At 42.6% G+C, this 16,298-nt stretch overlaps 1 protein-coding gene across 5 annotated transcripts in view; it reads left to right on the top strand.

Moving 5' to 3' along the window:
* LOC137371167 (regucalcin-like) overlaps positions 1 to 15,483 on the top strand; it is a 45,109-nt gene extending 29,626 nt beyond the window's left edge. For all 5 annotated transcript variants that reach the window (XM_068033236.1, XM_068033238.1, XM_068033237.1 and 2 more), the window contains exons 2-7: positions 760 to 925; positions 2,809 to 2,991; positions 4,896 to 5,111; positions 7,233 to 7,364; positions 10,508 to 10,662; positions 15,148 to 15,483. In XM_068033236.1, the coding sequence (XP_067889337.1) occupies positions 763 to 925; positions 2,809 to 2,991; positions 4,896 to 5,111; positions 7,233 to 7,364; positions 10,508 to 10,662; positions 15,148 to 15,198 (900 nt within the window). In that variant the 5' untranslated portion in view covers positions 760 to 762 and the 3' untranslated portion in view covers positions 15,199 to 15,483. The remainder of the gene's footprint in view (positions 1 to 759; positions 926 to 2,808; positions 2,992 to 4,895; positions 5,112 to 7,232; positions 7,365 to 10,507; positions 10,663 to 15,147) is intronic.
* Positions 15,484 to 16,298: the final 815 nt, after the last annotated feature.

Raw genomic sequence — 16,298 nt, 5'->3', positions numbered from 1 at the left:
GGTCTCTGAAATTCAAGGCTCTCCCTTCAAGCTGTTCAGACATACTTGGTGGAGGGGGGGTGGGGGGGGGGGGGGGTTGGCTTTTTCAACGCCAATAGGTGTCGATGGCTTTTGATTATCAACATTGACAAGGTTATATAAGTGAATCAGAGAGCACCCCATTTTTCTGGCTAGGCTGAGTAATCACATCTGTCTCCAGCCTAATTCTTTGTTTTTATCATATGCAAATGGTGCATTGCCATCTCAGCTGCTAACTGTTCTGTTTTAAAAGTTATTTGTAACAATTTCCAGTAAAAGTCTCTGGCAAAGTTCAACAGGATGAAATTAATATTTCCATTTGGCATGTGGGGTTTTCATCACAAGGCTACACATCACAGTCTCGGGACATATAAATGATCATACCTCTTTATCTGGCTCAACGTCAAATTTTGTTTGGTAACACTCTTGTGAAGTGCCTTGGGATGTTTTACTTGTTAAAGGCGCTATCTAAATACAAGTTGTTGTATATATTACATGTACAGAAAAGAATCAGCATATAAATGTATCCATGAGAAGATTAGAACTATCTGATGTTATGGCAGATGTAAATGATCAGGACTGAGTGAACACACAATCAAGTATTTGCTGAAAACAGCTGGAAGATTCACTGCAGGATCACCAGAATGAAATCTGTACTGGAGTCATGGAGACGTATATTCTTCCATTTGTCATCTGATTATTAAGAAAGAAGCAATTTAGAATTTTTAATCTTTTTCACAGGAAATGGCTGGCATTAAGATCGAGTGTGTTGTGAGGGACAAGTACAGAATTGGAGAGAGCCCAGTTTGGGAAGAAAAGCACGGCACTCTTCTGTATGTGGATATCACAGGCCAGAAGGTGTGCAGATGGAATGCAGTCACAAAACAAGTGAAGGAAGTGCATGTTGGTAAGCAAAAGATATGTCTTCAATGGGATAGTTCCATTCGCAGCCTTATATGGCTACGGCTTCTTCCCTTTATTAAAATGTGTAAAAGCCTTCACTTTCAGAAGGCAACTATCTGTATATTTGCACAGTGTATATCCCTTTGATATCTCTGTGTAAAATCAATATTATCATGCACATAGTCTAAATTGAGGCTCATTTTGTACCGTGAAACTTGTCCAAACTCCCGATTCTTAAAATTTGCCTCAACCCAAGCTCCTGTCTGCACTGAAGGAAAGCCTTGCATTTATGTATTGCTTTATCACATGTCTCAGCAATGTTCCAGAGCACTTCACATGAATGACTTTGAAGTGCGGTCACTACTGTCATCTAGGCAAATGCTGCAGTCATTTTGCTCACAGAGCAAGATGCTGCAAATAGTAATGAGATGCATGACTGGTTGATCTGCTTCTTTGGTGGTGTTGCAAGATATGGGGAGGGGGGGGGGGTGGGCGTGACTGTTGACTGGGACACTGGGAGAACTTCAAGTTCTTCAAAATACTGCCGTAAGTTTTTAATATCCACCTGAGCAAGCAGAAAGGAATTAGAATTAGGTGGATCATCCAAAAGTACAGCACACTCTCAGGGCTGTCCTTGAGTGAGCCTCGTCATTGCCCCTCATAGAAATAGGGATTATGATTTCTGTAAAATGAATAGGAAGACTACCCAAACTGCGAGGGACATTTTCTCAATTGAATCCTCTCCTCTTCAATATCTGTTAGAATATATATATATTATATCTAAAATACATTTTTCCCACCAAACTTTTTTATATCCTCATTTTGTGTCCTGATTGACTGAACTTTCATATTCATAAAACAATCAATCATACCTGAAGAAGTAGGCAGCATATGTATTAAATGTGGGAGAGTGGATAAGCTTCTAATGAAAAATTACCATGGATTAATGAACAAACTTACCAAATAGGAAAGCTACCAATAAAAAGAAGACGACAAGCCAAGGAAATTGTTCAAAATACGTTTTGAAATTATTTTCAGTCACCATCTTTTTTTCTTACTGAGAGTTAAGGTCATCAAAAATTACATTGTTTGCAAGAAATTGAATATCTTACTTATACATTGCTTTTGTGTGTTTGAAATGTCTCTAAACGTTTTTCATTAGAGGTCTATCCCTGTCAAAGAAGCCTGTGGTGAGAGTTGATGAGCAATCCAAGAGCTATTACTTTCCCAACTATATATAAATCCCAATAATGCAGCATATTACAGCCTCCAGGATGCACCTGTGCCACTCTGCGCAGGTAAACTGAGGCAAAACTCCCCAAATTCATCAGCATTCTTGCGAGTAAGCAGTCTATGGAGAAAAATCCTAGCATGTATTATTATGACTGCAAAATCAATCTGTGGAGAAAACTGCAGTATGCTCTAAAGATACCTCAATGTGCTCTAAAGATACCTCAATCTAAATCTAATGAATGCAAACATTTTGGAGTTGGGCAGGGTTTTTTTTACAATTAACAGTAAGATGGCCGTTCACACAGCATTCCAGGACTTGCTGTTTGCAGCATTACCGAAAAACACTGTGCTGTTTTAGTAATCTTAGTAACAGAAATGTTATAGCTGGTTTAATGTCCCTGCTCTCTGGAGAGGGGAAAATCAGTCAGGTTTTGCATTCCTGTTTATAATTCAGTGAGCCCCTGCTAGCAAATTTGTGATGTCTCCCTTGCACAGTACAAATAACCTGCTCTAATTCACTAGGTAAGCTCACACATAATGAATTGCTATTTGTTCAAAGTTCTGAAGGGCTGCTTACTCATGGAAGAGGGAGAACATGGGGGACGGAGCAGGATGATTCACATTACTGAATTATGTACATCTGTTGTCCCATAGATGCTCCTATTGGATCAGTGGTCCCTCGGAGATCAGGGGGATATGTCCTGGCAGTTGGAAAAAGGTTTGCCTTTCTAAACTGGGAAAACGAAACAGTTACTGTCATAGCTACAGTCGACCAAGATAAAGCAAACAACAGATTTAATGATGGCAAAGTGGACCCTGCTGGACGTTTCTTTGCAGGTTTGTCATAACCAATTTCATTTGCATTTTACATCTCCATCCACATATAGCTTCACTGAAACTGAATTTCAGCATTTTACCCTTGTGCTGATCTGGTCTACTTTAATCTACCTTAGGTGAGGTACTTTAGACTTAAAAAGGCAGTTGGATGTGGGTTGGGGGGGGGTTGTGGGGGGCAAGCAGGGTAAGTTTTCTTTGAAAGAATGAGCTAGAGGGGCTGAATGAGCTTCCTCATCAAAACTTATCTTTTACATCATTATACTTGCACCTTAGAACAAAATAAGCATTGAGGACTGAGGGATTCAGATAATTATAAATAGAGAAATGAACACCTGAAAGAGATTTTTAAAAAATCATTCTTGGGATATGGCGTCACTGGCAATGCTGGCATTGACTGCCCAATGTTAATTGCTCTTTGGAATTCTCGAACAGTTGCAATCCGTGTGGTGAGGGTGCTCCCACAGTGCTGTTATGTAGGGAGTTCTAGGATTTTGACTCAGTATGAATGAAGGAATGACAAACGTCAGAATAGTGGCCGGGATTTTGTGAGGACCCCTGAGGCAGGAATGGGGGCGGGGTGCATGGAGTATCACGATGGGTGGCAGGGGGGGCGGCGGGGCGGAGAGACATTACCTCCCCATCGCCCAGCGATCTTCCCGGGGTGAGATAGGCTGACTATGGCCTTCTCGCCCAGCACCCAATATAGGCCCTTAAGTGGCCTATTAACGGCCAATTAAGGACCTCTCCCCACCACCTTTGGGCAGTGGCGGGAGGGGCCTCCACTGCATGGGGAGGACGCCTTGTAAAACGAGGCGCCGTCCCTGTGGGCTTCTGGGGTGAGGGGGGGGGGGTGCGCGGGCCCTCCTTAGTGGGCAATTTGTGGCCCACGGAGGACCTCCACTGGGAACAAATTTATGTCCTAGGACCTCCCTCCCCCTGGACTGCACGACCACCATCCCACCTTGCCAGGATCTTCTGGACTGGCCCCAGCGACCCCACCTCACCTACCTCTGTTTCAGTGTTCCAGCGCTGGGCCTGGATCTGAGACCTCTGCAGTACTGGCAGTGTCCACTGTTCCCGGTGGTGCTGCTGATACTGCTTAGCTGCTGGCCTTCTGATTGGCTGGCAGCTCTTGGAGGTGGGATCCCTGTCCCTATAAAGACTTTAAAGGGATGGAGATCTTGCCTCCTGAAACTTTTGATTTAAAAAGACTGGAGGATCGCTCCAGGGAGGCACAAAAAGGCAGAGGTGGACCTTTTCAGCCCAGTGCCGGGAGCCCCGCCTCCAGCACAAAGTCCAGCCCACTGTGTGACTTGGAGCGGAATTTGGTGATGATGTTGCTCCCATGTGTATACTTCTAGATAGTAGAGGTCAAGGGTTCGGGCAGTAATCTAATCAGAAGATTTAGCCATAGAATTTACTAGGGTTCATGTAAAGATGAAGAAAATTACAAATCTTGCTAACTTTTCTATCCAGCGATTATGAAAGTATATCCCAATATCTAGATTACAGAACAGACTTGAAATGATGTCCAGATTTTTTTTTCTTAAAAACATATCATACCCATGCTTTTCTATTTATGTATCTTATGTTTTGAATCCATTTTGTGCTGACAGAGACACTAATTGCTGATGTGACCTTTCTTATTACATCATGACACTTAGACAAGATGATTCATGATTATGACAAAGAAGAAAATGGAGCTATTCTTTGACCCTAATTACTTTATCTCTAATTCACACTCCCTATGAATGTGACTTCCCTATTGGAATCATGGGACTGTGGAATCATCCCTGCAGTCTCAATAAGAAAAATTACTGGATACGGTTTGAAAAAGAGCTATTAAAGTATTTGAAAACTGCAATGATTAGTATTTACAGGGCTAATGTTGAGTTCTGCTACAGGGACCATGGCAATGGAGACTCGTCCAGCTGAAGTAGAAAGGCACCAGGGATCGGTGTACTCCCTGCAGACTGATCACTCTGTGGTCAAGCATTTTGACCAAGTGGATATTTCTAATGGTCTGGATTGGTCACTGGATCACAAGGTTTTCTATTATATAGACAGTTTATCTTTTGCTGTGGATGCGTTTGACTATGACCTGCAGTCAGGAAAAATCTGTAAGTATATTTTAAAATGCACTCATTCACATGTTGGAATGAGCCATTCTGAAAAGTATATTCTTGCCTTCTCTGTTACTATGCTCTAAATTATACCTGGATGAAAGCAAAAACGGGCGAAGCTGCTCCTGAAGCTCCTGTGATAGGATGTGTGTGAGAAAAACAATGGGTTGACTCTTCCTCTGATTTGTCCCTCCATGCCCAAGGGATAAGTGCCTGATCGCCTCTTGGTGCCTCACTGTGGTGACACAGCTGAGATAGGGAACTCAACAAGGTTTGTGCTTAGGAACTTGAGTCCTGCCAATCTCAGGCAGTATGTTGAGACTCCAACTCCCTGTGCTGTTCCATAATATTGTTTATGTTAATTGTTTTGGTCCATGACTAATGTTCATCTTTTGTTCATGGTTTTAAATAAGTAACAGGTAAACCCTTCATAGACAAACTTTTGTCAATGTGTTTTGCTTACTCCTCTCACTTCAGCTCTTGCCATGCCATGTTAGCTTAGCTCAGTTAGTAGCACTTGTATCTCAGGTTGTAAGTCCGGGGCTTTAGTATATTATCTAGGTAGGGATTCAGTGCAGTACTGAGGGAGTGCTGTATTGTCAGCGGCGCTCTCCTTTGATCAGATGGTAAACCAAAATCCTGCCTGTTTGTTCCAGTAGTTCAGATAGATCATGATTGTCCAACATACGGCATGTGGGCCAGAATCCAGCCTGGCAAAGGTTTCCATCTGGCCCACAGATGTAAACTGTACCCGACCGTTCCTCCTCTTCGCTGCATGGTTTCTGCCCTCAGCCATTTGCTGTGTCCTTTCCTTGAATAAGAATTTCAAACTCGGTTCTGCTTTAGCGCCAAGCGTCAGCTATGGCGGCCGCTCTGGGGTCAAATCCAGCACTGCCAGAATGTCAGGCACTACAGTGGGCAGGTACAGGTTTGTCAGGACCCACACATGGCAGCACCCAGCGGAGAGATGGTGTTCACAGCCTGCCTCTAGTGTCCACATTTATGGTGAGTGGCACAGAGAGCAAGGAGCAAGAGAGACACAGAATGAAAGGTGGGCGTGGGGGGGGTGGGGGGTGCAGAGACACAGGGAGAGAGCGTGGGAAGAGACAGAGAAAGAGGAGGGAGCGAGAGAGGGATAGAGATAGGGAAGGGGAGGGAGAAAGCGAGAGGGGAGAGAGACACAGGGAGAGAGCATGAGAAGAGACAGAGAGAGCGGGGGGAGAGAGAGGAGGAGAGAGACAGAGCTGGAGGGGGGAGAGTTGCAGGGTGGGAGAGACAGAGTTGGGGGAGAGAGACAAAGAGAGAGAAGGGGGAGAGAGACACAGAGAGGGGAGAGAAACAGAGGTGGAGAGATACAGATGCAGAGAGAGAGAGAGAGAGAGAGGGGACAGAAAGAGATCAGCATCACCCCTGACAGATGGGCATCTATCCAGAATCCTCCATATTGCTACATCCAGTGTGCGAGCAGAGATTGACTACTCTTGCAAACAAAAACAATGCCAGGCATGTCACTAAATCATTGCTCAACATAGTGATGAGAAAGTAAGTCAATAAATTAGTCTCTTCATTTAAATTTTCTTCACAAAATGCACATTTGATTAATAGTAAGATAAATGTTTAATGTCTTTATCTTTCTGAAATTTTCTCCCTGGCCCCCTATGTAGGATAAAAATTGTAATGTATCCCCCCATGTGAAAGTATGGACACCCCTGAGATAGATATTAAGGACTCCACAGCACTAATCCAAGAAGAAGAGGCAGTTCTCACAGTGTCTAGGCCAATGTTCCTCCTTCAACCAACATCACCAAAAAGAATTGAGCTGTTGTTTTTATTTATGTGACAACAGTGGTTGAAATTCTTCTATGTACTATAAGTTAGTGTGCCAGTTAACACATTTATATCAAATTCTTGTGCCTGTTGTTTTAAAGTCATTAACCATAGCATGCACAAGAATTTGACATAAATAGTAAAAATAATGCACAGGCATTTCAACCCCCACTGGGAAGAGGTAACTTGGTCAGGGATGCCTTATTTCAAATTCTAATTCTTTAAAGGAAGAGGCATGAGGCATGTGTCTCTAATTAATAAGTCTTTAATTTATTTCAAATAACTGTGTAGCAAATCGAAGAGTTGTGTACAAGCTTGAACAGGAGGAAGCTATTCCAGATGGACAGTGTATCGATGCAGAGGGAAAGCTTTGGGTTGCTTGCTACAATGGTGGACGAGTCCTTCGCATTGATCCAGAAACAGGTAAATCAATTAAATATTTTATTTTATTTTTTTATTTAGAGATACAGCACTGAAACAGGCTCTTCGGCCCACCGAGTCTGTGCCGATCAACAACCACCCATTTATACTAACCTTACAGTAATCCCATATTCCCTATCACCTCCCTACACTAGGGCCAATTTACCTATCACCTGCAAGTCTTTGGATGTGGGAGGAAACCGGAGCACCCAGCGAAAACCCACGCAGACACATGGAGAGCTTGCAAACTCCGCACAGGCAGTACCCAGAATCGAACCCGGGTCCCTGGAGCTGTGAGGCTGCGGTGCTAACCACTGCGCCGCCCATGTAAACAGCAATGTCCAATATTATGTTTGCAAAAGCTGCAAGTTTACTATTTTGGCACCTCAATACTAGAATCAGAATTAATTATATATATATATATATTTTAAACCAGTTTACTGATATTATTTTCCTTTTAATCCACGGCATAAAATTTTGGGGAGGCTGCAGAGGTCCCACTGCTGGAGCCAAAAGTGGGAGGTGAACCTGCTTCTGCCGGCGCCAGGACTCAGGGAGGCATATTGCCGACGCCGGCCAATTAAGAGGCCACTGGTGCCAGAGCCGCAGTCCAATTAAGGACTGCGAGGTGTTCCCCAAGAGCTGCCTGCCCAATCAGAGGGCCAAAGCTCAGCAGCACCACCACTAGCTGTAGGCTGCAGGGAGAAGGTGCCTCAATAGCTGGGTGCCCTTGAAGAAAGGTTGGTGTTGGGGGATGCTGGGACCGGCCTGCCTGCCTGGTGGGGGACATGGGTCACTGAGTGCTAAGCGCTGTTGTCATGAGGGCTGCCATTGATGACATGGAGGACCCTACGTGGACCATGAACTGCTCATAAAGGAGGGCCCTCCACCAGACCAGCTGGGAGGCCACTAGGTTTCACTGGGCAGTTGCCCCTTGCAGCGACGGGCATTCCCTGATGCAGGAAAAATGCCTATGGAGGTGGGAAGTGGCCCTTAATTGGCCACTTAAGTGGCTCAATTGGCCTCCCGGCAGGTGGCCAATCTAACAACTTTCTTGCTGCTGGCAAAATGGTATGACAGTGGGAAGACGTCGGACACATCTCCTGGTGCCTTCCTGCACCATTTTGCCAGCCTTCCTGCCTCCCAGCTCGGAAAATTCCAGCCAGAATGTTTTTAGTGATGAGGGTGACAAGTCATTTTAGAACCACAAGTCAATGTCCAAAATCTTTTTCCATCATCCCCACTAGGAAACTCCTCCTGAAAACTTGACTGTGATCAATAACACATCACGTGGGCTATTGTGGATTCTAACCCATGTTCTACCACTCTGTGGCACTTTTGTACATCCCTTCATTCTACTAGACAAGGCAAATCTATAATTACAGCAATGGCCTTTTATAGTTCATCAGAATTACTCCATTCATACAATCCTTGCCAGAATATATTTATAGACTGTGCCCTACTTTCAGATCATTATAAAGTATGCGATCGCCCTTTCAACCCTGGTTCTGATTATCTTCATTGAGTAAGTTTTCCGATGCTTGCATGGTTGCAATATCAAGAACCACAAAGTCCTCAAATACAGGAAGGAAAGAAAATTGGTAAAGCCTGCCATTCTGTAAATCAATCATGAAAATGACACAACAGCTTACTTTTATATAGTGGCATTAATGCAAAAAAGATCTCAAGACTCTCAAATAGAAGTAGATATGCAGAATGGATGCTTTGCCATGGAAAAACAGGAGTAATAATTAAAAGCTTGGAAAAAAGATATGTTCAAAAAAAGGTTTTCAAAGGTAGAGAGAGAAAACGAAAGGTTTAGGGAGGGAGCTGCAAAGGGAAGGTCCAAGTGACGCAAACCTCCATCACCATGGTAGGCGAAGGGTACAAAAGTCTGAAGGCTGAAGAATATGAGAGAGTGGGGCTGGATTTTATGAGCTCACCGCCGAGATCAATGGCGAGCTCCAAAAATGGCTGCCCACCCGTGCGGGCTGCATGCCAAAGGTATAAGACTGGAGGTAGTTGCAGAGATATGATGGGAAAAGCCATGGAGTCATAGAGTTATACAGCACAGAAACAGGCCCTTCGGCCCATCGTGTCCGTGTCGGCCATATTTGAAGAGGAGTACTTTAAATTTAATCTATTGGCAACCGGGAGCCAATGTGAGTCAGCAAATATGGGGAGTTGAGAAACTGGGCCTGAAGACGTGACAGGAGATGGGTGGCTTAGCTCTGGACAAGCTGTAATTTATGGATGGTGATGGTTGGGAGACCAACAAGGAGGGCATTGGAAAAGTCAAATGTAGAAGTGATAAAAGGCTAAGTGTTTCAGTGGTGATGGCTGACATGGGGTGGAGGTGGGCATTGCTGCAGATGTGGGTTATAAAGCTCAGCTCAGCCGATTAGTACTCTAATGTTTTGCTTGGTCTGACTTAACCAGAGTGAGTGCTTGAGGAAGGGGATGGGGTCAGTGAGAGAGGAGCAGAGTTTGTGGTGGAGGGTGAAAATAATGGCTTCCTGATATTTAATTGGAGGAAGCTGTGACTCATCAATGACTTCATGGTGGACAGCTATGGAGTCAAGAGACATGCTGAAGAGGTGCAGCTGAATGTCATCAGCATATATATGAAAGTTGACTATGTGCGAAGGGGCAGCATATAAATGAGAGGGTCAAGGGTAGATACTCATGGATTCAAGAGGTGAAAGTGCAGGGTGGGAAGAGAAGCTATTTCTGAAGATGTGCTGGCTTCAGTTGATTGGGTTATAATGAAACCACATGCAGGTTACCTCATGGAACTTGAAAACGGAGTTCTCTAGTAACTTATTATGGCAGATGATGGCGGTCAAAATAAAGTTAATTCCTTGATTGAGCTGTGTTTCAAATTTCTGCACCTGGAATTTCTGTGAGTGCTCTTCCGATCTCTCGTCATAAGTTTGAAATGGCATAAACATCTAAAAATGGCACTTTACGCTAATTCTGCAGAGATTGGGAGAACCCAGTGGGAATCCCCTTCTCCTTTCCCAATAGATTCAAATTCAGTAAATCCAATGCTAGAAGACTCCGAATTAGTTTAAATCCTTATTTTGTTCACAATGACAGTGACGCCTAAAGCCAAAAAAAATCACAGATAAGACTGTTTCCTTCAGGTAAAAGGATCCAGACAGTGAAACTGCCTGTTGACAAGACAACATCTTGCTGTTTTGGAGGAAAGGATTACTCTGAACTTTATGTAACATCAGCTGCGGATGGGATGGATGAAGAGTGGAATCGAAGACAACCGGAAGCAGGTGGCATTTTTAAGGTAGATAGATCGAAACGTGTAATTGCCAATAATATCACAAGTGTTTCAGATGAGTATCACAACTGCAAGCATTTTGACCTTGGGACTCCCGGTTGGGGCACTGCTCATAAAGAAACTAAAATTGGGCCATAACCAATTTCCATCCCAGAATGCTCTACTGGACCCAGTGTCGTACGTGGAAGGCATTATAACTTATAAAAAGTAGGTAGATAAACATTCAGTACTGTAAAGTTCTATGATTCTAATATTTTCTGGCAAATGATACATTACCAAATTGTGAATTTAGTTTATTAACAGTGTACCATATCAGTAATGCTATTATCCCATGGATATATTTTGATACTCAAGGATATGGGGGCTGGCCTATAATATGAACATACAAATTAGGAGCAGGAGTAGGCCATTTGGCTCCTTTGAGCCTGCTCCGCCACTTAATAAGATCATGGCTAATCTGATTGTGGCCTCAACTCCACTTTCCCGCCTACCCCCGATACCCTTTGACTCCCTTGTTAGTTAAGAATTTATCTACCCCTGCCTTAGAAATATTCAATGACCCTGCCTCCACTGCTTTCTGGGGAAGAGAGTTCTAAAGACTCACAACCCTCTGAGAGAAAACATTTCTCCTCATCTTGGTCTTAAATGAACGACCCCTTATTTTTAAACTGTGTTCCTTAGTTCTCGCCCTCTCCCACTAGGGGAAATATCCTTTCAGCATCCACCCTGTCAAGTCCCCTCAGGATCTTATATGTTTCAATCAGATTACCTCTCATTCTTCTAAATTCCAATGGATACAGACCCAACCTGTCCAACCTTTCTTCATAAGATAACCCCACCCCTCCGCCCAAATCCCAGGTATCAGTTGAGTGAACCTTCTCTGTATTGCCTTAAATGCATTTTTATCCTTTCTTAAATAAAGAGACCAAAACTGTGCATGGTACTCCAGATGTGGTCTCGCCAATGCCCTATACAACTGTAGCAAAACATCCCTACTTTTATATTCCATTCCCCTTGCAATAAACGACAACATTCCATTTGCCTTCCTAACCACTTGCTGTATCTGCATACCAACCTTTTGTGATTTATGTACAAGGACACCCAGATCCCTCTGTACCTCAGAGTTTTGCAATCTGCAAGATTTAAATAATATACTGCTTACTAGTCTTCCTGCCAAAGTGGATAAGTTCACATTTTCCCACATTATACTCCATTTGCCAAATTATTGCCCACTCACTTAACCTATCTATATCCCTTTGCAGATTCCTTATGTCCTCTTCACAACTTACTATTCTACCTATATAATGTGTCATCAGCAGATTTAGCAACAATACAGCCAGTCCCTTCATCCAAGTCATTGATATCAATTGTAAATAGTTAGTACCATAGAAAAATTACGACACAGAAGAAGGCCATTCAACCCGTTGTGTCTGTGCCAGCAAAACAAACTAGCAGCCCAATCAAATTCCACCTTCCAGCACCATTCCATAGCCTTGCAGGTTACAACACTTCAGGTGCATGTCCAGGTACCTTTTAAAAGTATTGATGGTTTCTGCCTCCACCACCATTCCTGGCAGTGAATTCCAGAGACCCACCTCTTTTAAGATCCTGGGATGAAGTCCATCAGGACCTGGGGACTTGTCAGATTTTAGTTCTAATAATTTTTTCAGTACCCTTTCCCTGGTGATTGTAATTGTTTTACGTTTCCCTGACCTTTCCCTCCTTTCATCTCCTGATTCACAGTTATTTCTGGGATGTTATTTGTATCCTCTACAATGAAGACATGCAGAATATCTGTTCAATTCATCTGCCAATCCTTATTTTCCATTATTAATTCCCCAGACTCTCTGGAGGACCAACACTCACTTTACTTACTCTTTTCCCTTTTAAATACCTGTAGAAACTTTTACTATCTGTTTTTATATTTCTAGCTAGCTCTCTCTGATACTCTAATTTCTTCCACCTTATTAACCTTTTAGTCATTCTTTGCTGTTCTTTATATTCTGCCCAATCTTCTGACCTGCCACTCACCTTTGCAGAATGTTATGACCGTGGCTGGAGGAGTTCCACTTCTCCACAGGTCACAACATATATTTAAATGTTTTACCCAGTTTACCGATACGGCCAATTATATACTTTATCTATTTTAGTTGCAGAATAAAAATCGGCCAACCAGGTTTCTTTAATAAACAACAAAATTATTAATTTATTATAAAACAAGACTCATTCAATAAAGATACAAAGCTTATTAACACACATGTTGAAATATGAAAGTATAAATATATTCCCTTCTGAATACACACACACACACACACACACACACACACACACACACACACACACACACACACACACACACACACACACACACACACACACACACACACACACACACACACCAGTTAAAGAAAGAATAAAGAAGCTTTCTCTGCAGAGATCAACTTTCCAAAAATAACGAGAAAGTATTTTGGCCAAATACTTGTTAATTCTTGAAGCAGAAGGATAAGATATGAAATTTTCCAGATGGTCTGGCGTCCAGGTAGACATAGATGGGTGTCACTAGACACATGCAATGGACACTGGGATCTTTTCAAAATAAGTTCATTCAGGAGATGTCAAGAGAAAGTCTTGCAGAAGCGTCTCGGGAAAAATGCTGCATCAGTTTCACCAGTTCTCACACTGGATTCTCAGGGTTTTTCAAAGAGTGGAACAGGGTGAGCTGGTAGCCTCTCTCTCTTAGCAGGCTGACACCCCAACTGAACTCCAAATAATATCCAAAAATGAAACCAAAAACCACTGAGCCATAAACCCAGATTGTGACTTCTCTCTAAACAACTTCAATAGCCAGCAAGGCTCCTTATGTTTATTTAGCCTTCATTGTCAGAGGATAGAGCAGGATACAGATCGGTTGGAGACTTGGGCGGAGAAATGGCAGATGGAGTTTAATCCGGACAAATGTGAGGTAATGCATTTTGGAAGGTCTAATGCAGGTGGGAGGTATACAGTAAATGGCAGAACCCTTAGGAGTATTGACAGGCAAAGAGATCTGGGCGTACAGGTCCACAGGTCACTGAAAGTGGCAACGCAGGTGGCTAAGGTAGTCAAGAAGGCATACGGCATGCTTGCCTTCATCGGTCAGGGCATAGAATATAAAAATTGACAAGTCATGTTGCAGCTGTACAGAACTTTACTTAGGCCACACTTAGAATATTGCATGCAATTCTGGTCGCCACACTACCAGAAGGACGTGGAGGCTTTGGAGAGGGTACAGAGGAGGTTTACCAGGATGTTGCCTGGTCTGGAGGGCATTAGCTATGAGGAGAGGTTGGAAAAACTCGGATTGTTTTCACTGGAACGACGGAGAGGGGGGGGCGACATGATAGAGGTTTACAAAGTTATGAGCGGCATGGACAGAGTGGATAGTCAGAAGCTTTTTCCCAGGGTGGAAGAGTCAGTTACTAGAGTACATAGGTTTAATGTGCGAGGGGCAAAGTTTAGAGGGGATGTGCGAGGCAAGTGTTTTACACAGAGGGTGGTGAGTGCCTGGAACTTGCTGCCAGGGGAGGTGGTGGAAGCAGATACGATAGCGACGTTTAAGAGACATCTTGACAAATATATGAATAGGAAGGGAATGGAGGGATATGGGCCCCGGAAGTGCAGAAGGTGTTAGTTTAGGCAGGCATCAAGATCGGCGCAGGCTTGGAGGGCCGAATGGCCTGTTCCTGTGCTGTACTGTTCTTTGTTCTTTATTGCCTCTGCCAGACCCTATTAAAAAAAAAACAAGTCCAGCATCTCCTCAGATTTTCTCCACAGGCTTTTATACACAAGTCGCAAGAATATTAACAATGGAAGCACGTTCATGACAAGAATTATCTGCTTTTTCTTTTAATTTGATACCATCTTTAACCTCCTTAGTTAGCTACGGATGGAGCGTGCTTCCTTTAGAGTCTTTCATTCTCACTAGATAAGGTGACAGCAGTGTGATCACATCAATGATGAGTCATTAAGACACACATTTCCTCTGTAGCCTTGAGTATGGGATGTTTGCATCAAACAAATTGGCACAGTCGATCAAGTTATGGCTTGGGCAAATAAAACTGATAGACTAATTATCCAAAAGAGAAAGTGCTCAAAAGAGTTAGTGGTAGAAACTCGTCTAGGGTGGTGGTGCAAAACAGGTGGTATTGGATCAGCCACCTGTTATATGCAGTGTCTGATATTTAATTCCATTGACTGCAAAGGTGTTACATATATTATTCAAATGTTGGATATGGATATACTAATAGATCTATTATGAAAATAAAAATACTTTCTTTGAGAATCTGCATTGTGACACTTTTTTAGTGGTTGAATATGTGAATATAATGTTGAGTGTCAGCTTGCCTCAGTGGTAGCACTCTCACTGTGAGTTCAAGCTCTGTGATGGGACTGGAGTACATCATCATTATTATATAAAAATCAACATTGAGCCCATATTCTTTTCTGTTTCAGATTACTGGGCTTGGAGTGAAGGGAATTCCACCATATTCATATGCAGGATAAAAAGCACCTTCAACTGCATTAAACCTGCACTCCGTGCAGTTAGGATGCTCACTTGGTAAACAACGTTAAGCAATTCCAACAGCAAGCTTTACAAAATTGCAAAATACCATTTTGTAGATGCACCGATAAATTGCTAAACTCTCTTGCTGCACGTGATCTTTTTATCACTTTTTTCACATTCTAATCATAGTTCAATATTTAATTCGAATAATACTCAAATGTTGGCGGTGATCATCTCAATATACTAATAGATCTACTATGAAACAATAAAAATTATTTCTTCAAGACTCTTCACTGTGTCATTTTTTTCTAATGGAGTATGATGTTCAGTGTTAGCTTGGCTCGGTGGTAGCTCTCTCACTGTGGTTTCAAGCCCCACTATGGGACTCGAGTACATAATCTAGGCTGACACTTCATTTCAGTGTTGAGCTTTTGCACTGTCAGATGAGGCATTAAACTGAGGCCCTGTCTGCCTGCTCAGGTGGACACAAGATATCTCGTGGCACTATTTGAAGAAGAACAGGAAATTCTCCCGATATCCTGGGCAACATATATTCCTCAACTAACACTTAAAATAAATTAGCAGAGTTAACATTTCAGGTCAGTGACCCTTCTTCAGAACTGATGAAGGGTCACTGACCTGAAACGTTAACTCTGCTTCTCTCTCCACAGATGCTGCCAGACCTGCTGAGTATTCCCAGCATTTCTTGTTTTTATTTCAGATTTCCAGCATCTGCAGTATTTTGCATTTACCTAAAATAAATTAACTGGTCAGTTATCTCATTTGCTGTTTACTGCGCACAAATTGGTTGCATTTTTACCCATATAAGAACAGTGATCGCACTTCAATAAGTGATTCATAGGTTATGAAGTGATTAAGGATGTGAAAGGAACTATATAAATGCAAGTTTCTCTGAAAGAGAAACCATACGATATAGATTCTAGCTGGTGAAGGTCATCTATGAATTTATAAAATGTTCATATAATCCTGACAATGCTATTTATTAACTCATTTAACATGTAATACACATTTGTTTGTAAACTTTGCTTCCTGGAATTTGTACTGTCATGTTCACGGTGGTGCTATTGCAATTGACAAA

The sequence above is a fragment of the Heterodontus francisci genome, chromosome 6 (assembly GCF_036365525.1).
Source record: "Heterodontus francisci isolate sHetFra1 chromosome 6, sHetFra1.hap1, whole genome shotgun sequence".
NCBI lineage: Eukaryota > Metazoa > Chordata > Chondrichthyes > Heterodontiformes > Heterodontidae > Heterodontus > Heterodontus francisci.
The sequence above is the reverse complement of the archived record's forward strand: the minus strand, read 5'-3'. Positions and strand labels throughout refer to the sequence as shown.